The 16111-nt window shown below is 46.0% G+C and overlaps 1 protein-coding gene across 1 annotated transcript; it reads left to right on the top strand.

Moving 5' to 3' along the window:
- The first annotated feature begins 451 nt into the window (after window positions 1-451).
- LOC137335653 (zinc finger protein 850-like) lies at window positions 452-13469 on the top strand. Its single transcript, XM_068000942.1, has 2 exons — window positions 452-1240; window positions 10654-13469. Exons 1-2 carry the CDS (start codon window positions 867-869, stop codon window positions 12638-12640), a joined length of 2361 nt encoding a protein of 786 aa, XP_067857043.1. The 5' UTR covers window positions 452-866; the 3' UTR covers window positions 12641-13469.
- Window positions 13470-16111: the final 2642 nt, after the last annotated feature.

The raw sequence follows: 16111 nt of genomic DNA, 5'->3' as shown, positions 1-16111 counted from the left end.
CATGAAATTCGCCCTCCTCCAGTTAAGAATTTTCACATTTGACTGTCCCTTGTCCTTTTCCATAACTGTTCTAAACCGAATGAGATTATGATCACTGCTGCCCCACTGAAACATGCTCCACCTGCCCCACTTCATTCTCCACACCGAGCCCACTGCTGTACTCACACTCACTCTCTCACACTCACTCTCTCACACTCACTCTCTCACACTCACTCTCTCACACTCACTCTCACATTCCTCTCTCACCCTTTCACTCATGGTTTAGGGCTACTGAAAGATGATGCGATGGGTTTGGATTTCAGCACAGCGAGGAGGGAGAGTTTGTGGGCTGGGGATTTACAGCTTTGAGGAATGAGAGAGGAAATAATGTTCCATAGAAAGTAGAGTTATCTGATCTGAATTTCTATCCTGTACTTACATTGATAACTTTTATAAACTCCTTTTACAGGGTATTAGAAGGGGAGGATTTGCAGAGGGAAATTCAAACCAAAGATCACGTCAAGACCTGATAGAGACACTCAATTCATCAGGACCTGAATGTCATCGGCCTTTGAATGTGGAAGGAGAAATGTTTGTCTCTTCTCTCCGTGGGAGAAGATTTCAAACAGCAGTGTGAGTGGAAAATCACCGAGACACACACACCCGAGTGAGTGTTCCAGTGCACTGACTGTGGAAAGAGCTTTAACCAGTTACACAGACAGAAAAAATATCACACCATTCACAGCGGGGAGAAACCGTACACGTGTTCTGTGTGTGGACGAGGCTTCAACTGATCGTCCAACCTGGAGAGACACAAGGACACCCGGACCACGGAGAAACCGTGGAAATGTGGGGACTGTGGGAAGGGATTCAATTACCCGTCACAGATGGAAATGCATGGACACAATCACACTGGGGAGAGGCCGTTCACCTGCTCCGTGTGTGGGAAGGGATTCACTCGGTCATCCACCCTGCTGAGACACCAGCGAGTTCACTCTGATGAGAGACCTTTTAAATGTTCTGACTGTGAGAAGAGGTTTAAAAGCAAAAGTATTCTGCTGACACACCAACGCACTCACACTGGGGAGAGGCCGTTCACCTGCTCCGTGTGTAAGAAGAGATTCACTCAGTCATCCCACCTGCTGAAACACCAGCGAGTTCACACTGGGGAGAGGCCGTTCACCTGCTCCGTGTGTAAGAAGAGATTCACTCGGTCATCCCTCCTTCTGTCACACCAGCGAGTTCACACTGGGGAGAGACCGTTAAATGTTCTGACTGTGAGAAAAGATTTAAAATCAGAAATGATCTACTGAAACACCAACACACTCACACTGGGGAGAGACTGTTCACCTGCTCCGTGTGTGGGAAGAGATTCACTCATTCATCCCACCTTCTGAAACATCAACTTGTTCACACTATTGAGTGACCTTTTAACTCAGTGACTGTGAGAAGAGCTTTAAAAGCAGAAATGAACTGCTGACACATCAACTCACGCCCATTGGGGAGAGACTGTTCACCTGCTCCGTGTGTGGGAAGGGATTCACTCAGTCATCACACGTGCTGAGACACCAGCGAGTTCACATATGACTGCAGGGGTTGGATTCTGCTGTTAATCACATCCAGGACTGAACCATATTCATTCTGACAGTTGGGGTTTGTTTCTTCTGATGTTAATAACCCCTATAACTGGGCTGGAGTTTAATGTTCAGAATATCTGTTAAATAAATCAGCTTTGTTTTAAACACCTTGTTGTCGATTTTGGTTTTTCCCACCTGAGTGTTTAGCATCACCTGACTGGAGCTCAGAAAGGACAATCTGGGGGGAGGATCGTCCGGGGGGAGCAGAACTTCAGCCTGGACACAGTCCTTCAGGGCCACACTGAGAGGGGCAAACGGCACTTTGGCCTTTCTCGTCTCTCTTCACTGACAGCAAAGTCACTGTATGACATCCAGTCTGAAAATGACTGTGGTAATTATTCCATGAAGATTTCACCTGTTTGAGTGACAGTCCTGAGTCTACCATTTAAGGCAAGCGTTAACTCATTTAAAATAAACCCGTTAAAAATAAATGAGTTGAAGTCTGAATTGAAGTAGCAGAGGGAGGAGTTCACAGGAGCCTGTTAACTGCTGGTACAATTATTCAACAGTCATTCGATCTCCAGATAAAGAAGGACCTGCAGTGTGTTTCCAGAATTCACAGTTTTATTGATGTGTGCGTGTTAGACACCAGGATCACTAAAAATACACAACCCGGACCATCCACAGGGTGGGGGCGATCCCGACAGTTACTCTGGGATCACTCCCACTGCGGAACTCCACCACTGACCCTGCTGAAGGTTGCAGGCTCAGGGAGTGGGGCCTCCAGGGGTGGACTGTAAGATAGCTGACAAATATATGCTGAGGTACCAGAGGAATCCTTACTAAGGAACCGTCTGGGATTTTACCTGTCAGTGTGGGTCGAGCGGTGAATGATTCCTGAGTCCCCGAACTGTCTTACATTTAACCCAGATCAGATCAGGATGAATTCAGTTTACCGGAGAATTGGGTCAAATATCACCCACAATCGAGGGAGACACAAGCAGCCTTTATAGAAGCTCAGAGATCTTTGGAAAAGAAAATGGTGCACAATTCTGAGAATAATAGCAAATGTTTTTTCAGCTACGTCAGGAGTCAGAAGACCATTAAAGATACTTTAGGGCCACTGAAAGACAGTTCAGGACAGATTCCCGGGCTATGGCAGAGCTGTTGAATGATTATTTCACATCAGTCTACACTCCTGTGGATGATGCTCAGATTCCAGCTGTGGGATGTGCTGTCAACAATAACATCATAAATATTAAAATAGAATGGGATGTCACTTTGGATAAAATGTGAACTCTCAAAATGCATTGTGCTCCAGGTCCAGATGATATTCACCCACGGGTGTTTAAAGAGATGGGACGGGTGCTCTGTGAGCCCCTTGCCTGTATCTTCAACAGCTCAATAGAGTCAGGGATTGTTCCCTGAGATTGGAAGGTAGCTCATGTAGTTCCCATTTTCATTAAAGGGGACAAATCAGAGCCGGGGTATGACAGGCCCATCAGTGTGACCTCGATCTGAGGGAAGATGCTTGAAGGGATCCTAAGAGATGCTGTTTATGATCACGGGGAAAGAGAAGGAACCATTAGAGATACTCAACACGGCTTCTGGGAAAGAAAATGCTGTCTTACAAACTTGCTTGAGTTTTTTGAAGAAGTTGCTGGGTTAGTGGATGAGGGTAATCCGGTTCACATTGTCTATCTCAGGGGTGTCAAACTAATTTCCTATGGTGAGCCTGACCCGATATCATGACACTTGGCCTGGGCCACATTCAGCAAAAGTTATTAAACTGGAAACAGATGAAGATAAACTATATTGTTACTTACGTACATTTCGATGTTGTTTGCTGCTACTGCTGCTCCTGATAGCTGATCTTCTTTCCCGGAAGCCGTGTTGAGTATCTCTAATGGTCCCTTCTGTTTCCTCGTGATCATAAACAGAATCTCTTAGGATCCCTTCAAGCCTCTGAGCTTGAACTATTGCACCAACATTTGGAGTAAATGACTGGGCTGAGGCCTGTCTTGGATAAAAACATGAGGACCACTTGTCATTACAGAACTGTGTGCCCCAAACACTAACCGTGGAAGTGAATTCCACAGACTGCCTACTCCCTATGTAAAGAAATTTCTCTTGACTACTGCTCTAAAACAGATAGCAGGGGTTAATTGTAGCGACTCACACTGTATAAGGTGGAAAGTGATGTTCCACAAGGATTGGTTCTGGGACCACTGTTCACAATTCACATAAACGATTTGGACTCGGGAATCGGAAGTACAATTTCAAAATTAACAGATGACACCAGATTGGCGGGGTGGGGTGGAGTTTACATAATATTGATGAAGTTTGCGACCAAATACAAAATACATTAATAAACTTGTAAAATGGGTGCATAATTGGCCAATGAATTTTAATGCAGATGACAGTGAAATGGAGCATCCTGGTAGCAGGAATTTGGAAATTGTGCCCTGTATACCCAAGTCCAAGTCATTAATGTATATCAAGAAAAGCAGTGGTCCCAGCACCGACCCCTGGGGAACACCACAGTATACCTCCCTCCTCTCTGAAAAACAACCATTCATCACTACACTCTGTTTGCTGTTATTTAGCCAATTCTGTATCAATGCTGCTCATCGACCCTCTCTGTTACCTGATCAAAAAACTGTATCAAGTTAGTTAAACACAATTTGCCTTTAACAAATCCGTGCTGGCTTTCCCTAATCCTTGTCCAAGTGGCTGCTAATTCTATCCCGGATTATCGTTGCTGGAACTTTCCCCACTACCGAGGTTAAACTGACTGGTCAGTAGCTGCTGGGTTTTATCTCTCACCCTTTCTTGAACAGGGGTGTAACATTTGCAATTCTCCAGTCCTCTGGCATCACCCCCATATCTAAGGATGTTTGGAAGATTATGGCCAGTACCTCTGCAATTTCCACTGTTACTTCCCTCAGAAACCTAGGATGCATCCCATCCGGACCAGGTTACGTATCTACTTTAAGTACAGCCAGCCATTCAAGTACCTCCTTTTTATGAATTTTTAGCCAATCCAGTATCTCAACTACATCTTCCTTTACTGACACTCTGGCAGCATCTTCTTGGTAAAGACAGATGCAAAGTATTTATTTAGTACCTCCGCCATGCCCACTGCCTCCTGCTGCTGTTTCCTCAGTATAACACGGGCCAGTGACGCAATGGATAACACATCTGACTACGGATTAGAAGACTGTAGGTTTGACTCCTACCTGGCTCTGAATTTTTTTTAACTTGTGCATTATTTTATGGCCTTCAATACCTTGCAAGCTGTCCTACTTGGTGGTGCTGCCTGGCTCCATACCTGGTAAGTGCCATCTCAGTGCAGCAAGCAGTGCATCAGTGTCATAATCTGAGGGTCCTGAATTCAAACTTCAGAGAAGGCATCAGGGATTACGAAGCTTTTTTTCCATCTCTCACCTCATCTTTCCATCTTTGCTGCAGAGCAAAATCAAGAACTTTTGCTGACTGCAGCACATCAAAAGATGTGCTGCCCCTTGACCTCTCTGTACCCAAACACACAGTGAAGTTTAGGAAGTTCATGGGCTATGGACTCGCTGACAACGCTCTTGTTTCTGTATAATTGCAGCAAGACAATCGGTGAGTGGAGAATATAATCAACGATCCCACTACTTCTCACATGCTAAGTGAGCGCTCTACCAGTTGAGCTAATTCCTCGTTTGCTGTTTGTAAATCGCCCTTCACAGTTCCCGCCTCACACTCGCCTCCAAGCTGCTCCACGACCAGCAGAGAAATCTTGCCTTGGGTTGCCGCTCCTTGAATATATTAAAAATTTGCTAAAATCGGTGTTATCGAGCATCAGCAAGTGAGGAACAGCAGAACGGGAAGCCACAGTAATCATGAATGATGCTGAGAAGAGTCCGAGCCTGTGGAAGGAAGACGAGGTCACCGGAAAGCAACAGCTGCCCGAGCTTGAGGGAGCAGCGTGAGCCCTGACTGACTGATCGAAGACCTTTTCACATGAAATTGAGGGCGATTTGAAATGTTGCTGCTCAAAGGCACTCCCTGCTGGTGAGCAGAGGGAAATGCTCGAGTGAAACAGCGATGCTCGGGCAGACACAGAAAGCTTCAAGGTTTGAGAAAGCAAAAGAGGCGTCCTGTGCGTTCATGGCAACATGTTAATCTGTAAGTTGCCTGTAAAGTTAAGAGAGCGACCTTGAACTAATTGCTGCTTATTGCAAAAGTACGCGTACTCTTTTGAGCCGGAATTGAACAAATGATGTAAGGATGACTTTGTCTTATTTTCCACAACAGTCTTGTCACTCGACCAGCTGAGTTATCGAAGGAAAGAGGCAAAAATGGATTCCAGTGCTCATGACTGAGGCTGACTCGGTACCTGCTCGTACCGCAGTGCTGTGGGAGTGGGAGCTGCTCCATGTTCTCCACAGCCTGGGCCAGTGACACAATGAATAATGTGACTGATTATTGATCTGGAGATTGTGGGTTCAAGTTTACGGAGGGTGTCAAGTGGAAGGCCGGGCCTGGAGAGCATTGGAATAGTCGAGTCTAGAGATAAACAAAGGCACGGATGAGGGTTTCAGCAGCAGAACTTCATTCTGGCAGTTGGGATTTGTTTCTGATGATGTTAATAACCGCTGTAACTGCCCCTGGGGGACACCACTGTTTACATCCCCACAGTCTGAAAAACATCCATTAACCACCACTCTGCCCTTTCTCCAACTTCCCATCCACACTGACCCACTCCCTTTAATACCGTGAGCTTTAATCTGATCAACAAGCCTCCTGTCCGGCATCTTCTCAAACACTTTTTAACAATCCATCTTCACAACCTCCATTGCATTTTATCCCCACACTGTGTTATTCCCTCCAATAATCCCTGCTGTCTGTCCTGAATTAATCCATTTCATTCCCAATGTTGAAATCTTTGCTCCACCCACTCGGTTCCATCGGTTTTTCTCCACAACACAAAGGGCCAGTTTTCCCCAAGAGTTTCACACCAATCAGCTTTCAAAATGAGGCAGACTTTCAGCCAATGAGGGAGATCCGGGCTCAGCCCCGCCCACTCGGTGCCGCAAGTCCCGCCCCTCACACACTCCCATTGGTTGGAGGACCAACCGCCCGCTCGGTCCTCCAGTCCCTCTCCGCTCTTCCTATTGGTCCGGAGCTCCCGTCAATCACCCGGGCAGTGTGAGCTGAGCATGCGCGGCGGGCGGGGAGTGAGGCCGAGATCGTGTCCGCAACAGGTGAGAGATGGGCGGGGGGAGCGGGTTAATAAACCCCGGGGGAGGGGGCGGGGGCTTCACAAACCCCGAGTGCGGCCCCGGGCCCGAATATCAAACAGTGAACATTCTCCTCTCTCTCTCTACACTCCGGGGGCTCCGGTTTAGATCAGACCCGAAACTCAACAAACGGCCCGCGGCCTCCGAGCATGCGCAGAGTCAGCGGCAAACCTCGTGACTCATCCAATCAGGGAGCGTCTGTAAATGAAGGAGAAATGGAGATCGGTCAGGGAGCGTCTGTAAATGAAGGAGAAATGGTGATCGGTCAGGGAGCGTCTGTAAATGAAGGAGAAATGGTGACCGGTCAGGGAGCGTCTGTAAATGAAGGAGAAGTGGTGCTCGGTCAGGGAGCGTCTGTAAATGAAGGAGAAATGGTGACCGGTCAGGGAGCGTCTGTCGGTGAAGGAGAAATGGTGATCGGTCAGGGAGCGTCTCGAAATGAAGGAGAAATGGTGATCGGTCAGGGAGTGTCTGTAAATGAGAGAGAAATGGAGATCAGTTAGGGCACGTCGGTAAATGAAGGAGAAATGGTGATCAGTCAGGCATCGTCTGCAAATGATGGAGAAATGTGGATCGGTCAGGGAGCATCTGTAAATGAAAAAGAAATGGTGAAGGTCAGGGAGTCTGCAAATGAAGGGGAACTGGTGATCGGTCAGGAAGCATCTGCAAATGAAGGAGAAATGGTGATTGGTCAGGAATTGTTTGTAAATGAAGGAGAAATGTTGAATGTCAGGGAGAGTCTGTAAATGAGGAAGAAAACATGACGGTTCATAAGAACATAAGAAATAGGAGCAGGAGTAGGCCGTATTGAGCCTGCTCTGCCATTCAACAAGATCAAGGCTGATCTTCGACCTCAACTCCACTTTACTGCCCGATCCCCATATCCCTTGATTCCCTTCGAGTCCAAAAATCTATCGATCTCAGCCTTGCAAATACTCAACGACTGACCATTCACAGCCCTTTGAGGTAGAGAATTCCAAAGATTTACAACCGTCTGAGTGAAGATATTCCTCCTCTTCTCAGTCCTAAATGGCCGACCCCTTATCCTGAGACTATGCCCCGAGTTCGACACTGTCCAGCCAGGGGAAACATCCTCTCAGTATCTACCCTCTCAAGCCCTCTCCGAATCTGAGAAGTTTCAATGAAATCACGTCTCATTCTTCCAAACTCCAGAGAGAATGAATTAGCCCATTTTACTCAATCTCTCCTCATAGGACAACCCTCTAATCCCAGGAATCAATCTAGTGAACCTTCGCTGCACCGGCTCTAAGGCAAGTATATCCTTCCTTAGATAAGGAGAGCACAACTGTACACATTACTCCAGGTGTGGTCTCACCAAAGCCCTGTACAATTGCAACAAGACTTCCTTATTCTTCTACTCCAACCCCCTTGCAATAAATTCCAACATTCCAGTTGCCTTCCGAATTGCTTGCTGTACCTGCATGTTATCTTTCGGTGTTTCTTGTACGAGGACATCCAATCTCTCTGAACACCAACATTTAATCATTTCTCACCATTTAAAAAAAATTCTGTTTTTCTATTCTTCCTACCAAAGTGAATAACCTCACATTTCCCCACATTATACTCTATCTGCCACCTTCTTGCCCACTCACTTAACCTGTCTATATCCCTTTGCAGACTCTTTGTCCTCCTCACAGCTTACTTTCCCATCTAGTTTTATATCATCAGCAAACTTGGATACTTTACACTCGGTCCCATCATCGAAGTCAATGATATATATTGTAAATAGCTGAGGCCCAAGCACTGATCCTTGCAGCACCCCACTAGTTACACGTCTCGGTCATTAATATATATCAAAAAGAGGCATGGTCCTAATACCAATCCCTGCGGAACTTCACTGTATACTTCCTTCCAGTCTGTGAAACAATTGTTCCCCACTGCTCTCTGCATTCTGTCTCTCCGCCAATTTTGTATCCATGCTGCCATGGGCTTCAATTTTACCAACAGGTCCATTCGGTGGTACTTTACCAAACGCCTTTTAAATGTCCATGGACACAACATCGAGTCACTACCCTCATCAACCCTCTCCGTTATTTAATTGACGAACTCAATCAAATTAGTCAGACCTGATTTTACTTTTAACAAATCTATATTGACTGTCATTTATTAACTCACGTTCTTCCAAGTGAGAATTAATTTTGTCCCGGATTCTGGTCTCGAGAAGTTTCCCACCAACGTTAGGCTGACTGGCCTGTAATTCCCGGGTTTATCCCTCTCCCATATTTTTGAACAGGGGTGTAACACTTGCAATCCTCCAGTCCTCAAACATCACTCCCATATCCAAGGAGGATTGGAAGATTGTGGTCAGAGCCTCCACTATCTACACCCTTACTTCCCTCAGTAATCTCGGAGGCATCACATCTGGACCGAAAATCTTTTTTACTTTGAGCACTGCCAATCTTTTAAGTACCTCCTCTTTATCTATTTTTATTGTCTCCAATATCACTACGACCTCCTCCTTTACTGTACAATGGCAGAATCCTCTTCTCTGGTGAAGACGGATGTAAAGTACTCATTTCGTGCCTCAGCCATGCCCTCTGCCTCCACAAGAAGATCTCCTTTTTTGTCCCAAATCGACCCACCCTTCCTTTGACTCCCCTTTTACTGTTTGTATGTTTAGAAAAGACTTTTGGATTCCCTTTTATGTTAACCACCAATCTATTCTCATACTCTCTCTTTGCACCTCTTATTCCCTTTTTTAGATCTCCTCTGTACTTTCTTTGTTCAGCCTGGTTCACGACTGTATTATGAACCTTACATTCGTCATAAACCTCCTTTTTCTGTTTCATTTTAATCTCTATCTCTTTAGTCATCCAGGGAGCTCTAGCTTTGAATGCCCTTCCTTTCTCCCCCGTGGGGATCTGTCTGCTCTGTACCTGAACCAACTCCTCCTTCAAGGCCTCCCATTGTTCAATTACTGTTCTGCCTGGATTTTTGATTCCAATCCACCTGGACAAGATCCCTTTTTAATTCACTGGAATTCGCCCTCCTCCAGTTAAGTATTTTCATATTTGACTGTCCCCTGTCCTTTTCCGTAACTATTCTAAACCTAATGAGATTATGATCACTGCTGCCCCACTGAAACATGCTCCACCTGCCCCACTTCATTCTCCACACCGAGCCCACTGCTGTACTCACATTCACTCTCTCACATTCACTCTCTCACATTAACTCATGGTTTAGGGCCACTGAAAGATGATGGGATGGGTTTGGATTTCAGCACAGGGAGGAGGGAGAGTGTGTGGGACGGGGATTTACAGCTTTGGGGAACAAGAGATGAAAGAATGTTCCGTAGAAACTAGAATTGTGTGTTCTGAATTTCGATCGTGTATTTACAGTGATGACTTTTGTAAAATCTTTTTGCAGGGTATTGGAATGGGAGGATTTGCAGACAGGAAACTCAAACCAAAGATCATGTCAAGATCTGACAGAGTCACTCGATTCATCAGGACTTGAATATCATCGGCCTTTGAATATAGAAGGAGAAATGTTTGTTTGTTCTGTCTGTGGGAGAAGATTTCAAACACCCGAGTGAGAGTGTTCCAATGCACTGACTGTGGAAAGAGCTTTAACCAGTGAAACAGCCTGAAAAAACATCACACAATTCACAGCGGGGAGACACCGTACACGTGTTCTGTGTGTGGACGAGGCTTCAACTGATCGTCCAACCTGGAGAGACACAAGGACACCCGGACCACGGAGAAACCATGGGAATGTGGCGACTGTGGGAAGGGATTCAATTACCCTTCAGAGCTGGAAACTCATCGACGCAGTCACACTGGGGAGAGGCCGTTCACCTGCTCCACGTGTGGGAAGGGATTCGTTCAGTCATACGGCCTCCTGATACACCAGCGATTTCACACTGGGGAGAGGCCGTTCACCTGTTCCGTGTGTGGGAAGAGATTCACTGATTCATCCTCCCTGCTGACACACCAGCGAGTTCACTCTGGTAAGAGACCTTTTAAATGTTCTGACTGTGGGAAGAGGTTTAAAAGCAAAAGTAATCTGCGGACACACCAACGTACTCACACTGGGGAGAGGCCGTTCACCTGCTCTGTGTGTGGGAAGAGATTCACTGATTCATCCTCCCTGCTGATACACCAGCGAGTTCACTCTGATGAGAGACCTTTTAAATGTTCTAACTGTAGGAAGAGCTTTAAAAGGACAAATGATCTGCTGGTACACCAGCGCACTCACACAGGGGAGAGGCCATTCACCTGCTCTGTGTGTCAGAAGAGATTCACTCGGTCATCACACCTTCTGAAACACCATCGCACTCACACTGGGGAGAGGTCGTTTACCTGCTCTCTGTGTGGGAAGGGATTCGCTCGGTCATCCACCCTGCTGACACACCAGCGAGTTCACTCTTTTGAGAGACCTTTTAAATGCTCCGACTGTGAGAAGAGATTTAAAAGCAGAAACGATATGCTGACACACCAACGAGTTCACACTGGGGAGAGGCCGTACTGCTGCTTTGTGTGTGGGAAGAGATTCACTCAGTCATCCAACCTGCTGAGACACCAACGAGGTCACACTGGGGAGAGGCCGTTCACCTGCTCCGTGTGTAAGAAGAGATTCACTCAGTCATCCAGCCTTCTGTCACACCAGCGAGTTCACTCTGATGAGAGACCTTTTAAATGTTCTGACTGTGAGAAGAGATTTAAAAGCAAAAGTAATCTGCTGACACACCAACGCATTCACACTGGGGAGAGGCCGTTCACCTCCTCTGTGTGCGGGAAGGGATTCACTGATTCATCTGAACTGCTGACACACCAGCGAGTTCACTCTGATGAGAGACCTTTTGAATGTTCTGACTGTGAGAAGAGGTTTAAAAGCAAAAGGAATCTGCTGACACACCAACGCACTCACACTGGGTTGAAACCGATCACCCGCTCTCAGCATAAGAAGAGATTCACTCGGTCATCTCACCTTCTGTCACACCAGCGAGTTCACTCCAATGAGAGACCTTTTAAATGTTCTGACTGTGGGAAAAGCTTTAAAAGCAGAAACGAACTGTGGAGACACCAGCGCACTCACACTGGGGAGAGACCGTTCACCTGCTCTGTGTGCGGGAAGGGATTCACTATTTCATCCGAACTGCTGATGCACCAGCGATTTCACTCTGATGAGAGACCTTTCAAATGTTCTGACTGTGGGAAGAGATTTAAAATCAGAAACGAACTGCTGAGACATCAACGCACTCACACTGGGGAGAGGCCGTTCACCCGCTCTCAGCATAAGAAGAGATTCACTCGGTCATCCCACCTTCTGTCACACCAGCGAGTTCACACTGGGGAGAGGCCGTTCACTTGCTCCGTGCGTAAGAAGAGATTCACTCGATCATCCCACCTTCTGTCATACCAGCGAGTTCACTCTGATAAGACACCTTTTAAATGTTCTGACTGTGGGAAGAGGTTTAAAAGCAAAATTAATCTGCTAACACACCAACGCACTCATACTGGGGAGAGGCCGTTCACCTGCTCCGTGTGTAAGAAGAGATTTACTCGGTCATCTCACCTTCTGTCACACCAGCGGGTTCACACTGATGAGAGACCTTTTAAATGTTCTGACAGTGAGAAAAGCTTTAAAAGCAGAAACGAACTGCTGAGACACCAACGCACTCACACTGGGGAGAGACCGTTCACCTGCTCCGTGTGTAAGAAGAGATTCACTCGGTCATCCCACCTTCTGACACACCAACGTACTCACCCTGGGGAAACACCTTTAAATGTTCTGACTGCGAGAAGTGTTTTAAAAGCACAAATGATCTCCTGAAACACCAACACACTCACACTGGGGAGAGACTGTTCACCTGCTCTGTGTGTGGGAAGAGATTCACTCATTCATCTCACCTTCTGAGACATCAACTTGTTCACACTATTGAGTGACCTTTTAATTCACTGACTGTGAGAAGAGCTTTAAAAGCAGAAATGAACTGCTGACACATCAACTCACGCCCATTGGGGAGAGACTGTTCACCTGCTCCGTGTGTGGGAAGGGATTCACTCAGTCATCACACGTGCTGAGACACCAGCGAGTTCACATATGACTGCAGGGGTTGGATTCTGCTGTTAATCCCATCCAGGACTGACCCATGTTCATTCTGACAGTTGGGGTTTGTTTCTGCTGATGTCAATAACCCCTATAACTGGGCTGGAGTTTGATATTCTGGATATCTGTTAAATAAATCAGCTTTATTTTAAACCCTTGTTGTAGATTTTGGTGTTTCCCACCTGAGTGTTTAGCATCACCTGACTGGAACTCAGAAAGGACAATCTGGGGGGAGGATCGTCCGGTGGGAACAGAACTTCAGCCTGGACACAGTCCTTCAGGGCCACACTGAGAGGGGCAAACGGCACTTTGGTCTTTCTCGTCTCCCTTCTCTGACAGCAAAGTCACTGCGGCGTCCAGTCCAAAAATGACTGTGGTAATTATTCTATGGAGATTTCAACTGTTTGAGTGACAGTCCTGAGTCTACCATTTAAGGCAGGCGTTAACGCATTTAAAATAAACCCGTTAAAAATAAATGATTTGAAGTCTGTATTAAAATAGCAGAGGGAGGAGTTCACAGCAGCCTGTTAACTGCTGGTACAATTATACAACAGTCATTCGATCTCCAGATAAAGAAGGACCTGCAGTGTGTTTCCAGAATTCATGGTTTTATTGATGTGTGCGTGTTAGACACCAGGATCACTAAAAATACACGACCCTGACCATCCACAGGGTGGGGGCGATCCCGACAGTTACTCTGGGATCACTCCCACTGCGGAACTCCACCACTGACCCTGCTGAAGGTTGCAGGCTCAGGGAGTGGGGCCTCCAGGAGTGGACTGTAAGATAGCTGACAAATATATGCTGAGGTACCAGAGGAATCCTTACTAAGGAACCATCTGGGGTTTTACCTGTCAGTGTGGGTCTCTGGGTGAATGATTCCTGACTCCCTGAACTGTCTTACATTTAACCCAGATCGGATCAGGATGAATTCAGTTTACAGGAGAATTGGGACAAATATCACCCACAATCGAGGGAGACACAAGCAGCCTTTAGAGAAGCTCAGAGATCTTTGAAAAGAAGATGGTGCCCAATTGTAGGAATAATAGCAAACGTCTTTCCAGCTACGTCAGGATTCAGAAGACCATTAAAGATGGTTTCGGGCCACTGAGAGACAGTTCAGGACAGATTACCAGGCTATGGCAGAGCTGTTAAATGACTATTTCTCATCAGCCTACACTCCTGTGGATGATGCTCAGATTCCAGCTGTGGGATGTGCTGTCAACAATAACATCATAAATATTAAAATAGAAAGGGATGTCATCTGGGATAAAATACGAAATCTCCAAATAGTTTCTGCTCCAGGTCCAGATGATATCCACCCCCGGGTGTTTAAAGAGATGGGACGGGTGCTCTTTGAGCACATTGCCTGTATCTTCAACAGCTCAATAGAGTCAGGGATTGTCCCCTGAGATTGGAAGGTAGCTCACGTAGTTCCCATTTTCATTAAAGGGGACAAATCAGAGCCAGGGAAAGACAGGCCCATCAGTGTGACATCAATCTGAGGGAAGATGCTTGAAGGGATCCTAAGAGATGCTGTTTATGATCACGGGGAAAGAGAAGGGGCCATTAGAGATACTCAACATGGCTTCTGGGAAAGAAGGTCGTGTCTCACAAACTTGCTTGAGTTTTTTGAAGAAGTTGCTGGGTTAGTGGATGAGGGTAATCCGGTTCACATTGTCTATCTCAGGGGTGTCAAACTCATTTCCTATGGTGAACCTGACCTGATATCATGACACTTGGCCTGGGCCACATTCAGCAAAAGTTATTAAACTGGAAATAGATGAAAATGAACTCTATTGTTACTTCCATACATTAAGATGTTGTTTACTGCTACTGCTGCTCCCGATACCTGGTGCCTCTTAGCTTGAACTATTGCACCAACATTTGGAGTAAATGACTGGCCTGAGGCCTGTCTTGGATAAAAACATGAGGACCACTTGTCATTACAGAACTGTGTGACCCAAACACTAACCGTGGAAGTGAATTCCACAGACTGACAACTCCCTATCTAAAGAAGTTTCTCTTGACTACTGCTCTAAAACAGATAGCAGGGGTTAATTGTAGCGACTCACACTGTATAAGGTGGAAAGTGATGTTCCACAAGGATTGGTTCTGGGACCACTGTTCACAATTCACATAAACGATTTGGACTCGGGAATCGGAAGTACAATTTCAAAATTTACAGATGACACCAGATTGGCGGGTGGGGTGGAGTTTAGATAATATTGATGAAGATTGCGATCAAACACAAAATACATTAATAAACTTGCAAAATGGGTGTATAATTGGCCAATGAATTTTAATGCAGATGACAGTGAAGTGGAGCATTTTGGTAGCAAGAATTTGGAAATTGTGCCCTGTATCCCCAAGTCCAAGTCATTAATGTATATCAAGAAAAGCAGTGGTCCCAGCACCGACCCCTGGGGAACACCACTGTACATCTCCCTCCATTCCGAAAAACAACCGTTCACCACTACCCTCTGTTTCCTGTTATTTAGCCAATTCTGTATCCATGCTGCTACTGCCCCCTTTTATTCCATGGGCTTCAATCTTGATGACAAACCCATTGTGAGGCACTTTATCTAACGCCTTTTGGAAGTCCATACACACCACATTAGCTGCATTTCCCTCATCTACTCTCTGTTACCTCATCAAAAAACTGTATCAATTTAATTAAACACGATTTACCTTTAACAAATCCGTGCTGGCTTTCTCTAATCCTTGTCCAAGTGACTGCTAATTCTCTCCCGGATTATCGTTGCTGGAACTTTCCCCACTACCGAGGTTAAACTAACTGGTCTGTTGATGCTGGGTTTTATCTTTCACCCTTTCTTGAACAAGGGTGTAACATTTGCAATTCTCCAGTCATCTGGCATCACCCCCTTATCCATGGATGTTTGGAAGATTATGGCCAGTACCTCTGCAATTTCCACCGTTACTTCCCTCACTAACCGAGGATGCATCCCATCCGGACCAGGTGACGTTTCTACTTTAAGTCCAGCCAGCCTTTCAAGTACCTCCTCTTTATGAATTTTTAGCCAATCCAGTATCTCAACTACATCTTCCTTTACTGACATTCTGGCAGCATCTTCTTCCTTGGTGAAGACAGATGGAAAGTATTTATTTAGTACCTCTGCCATGCTCACTGCCTCACAATGCTACTTCCTCACTATAATTGAGACTAGTGGTGCA

Source organism: Heptranchias perlo, chromosome 20, assembly GCF_035084215.1.
Source record: "Heptranchias perlo isolate sHepPer1 chromosome 20, sHepPer1.hap1, whole genome shotgun sequence".
Classification (NCBI taxonomy): Eukaryota; Metazoa; Chordata; class Chondrichthyes; order Hexanchiformes; family Hexanchidae; genus Heptranchias; species Heptranchias perlo.
The sequence above is the reverse complement of the archived record's forward strand: the minus strand, read 5'-3'. Positions and strand labels throughout refer to the sequence as shown.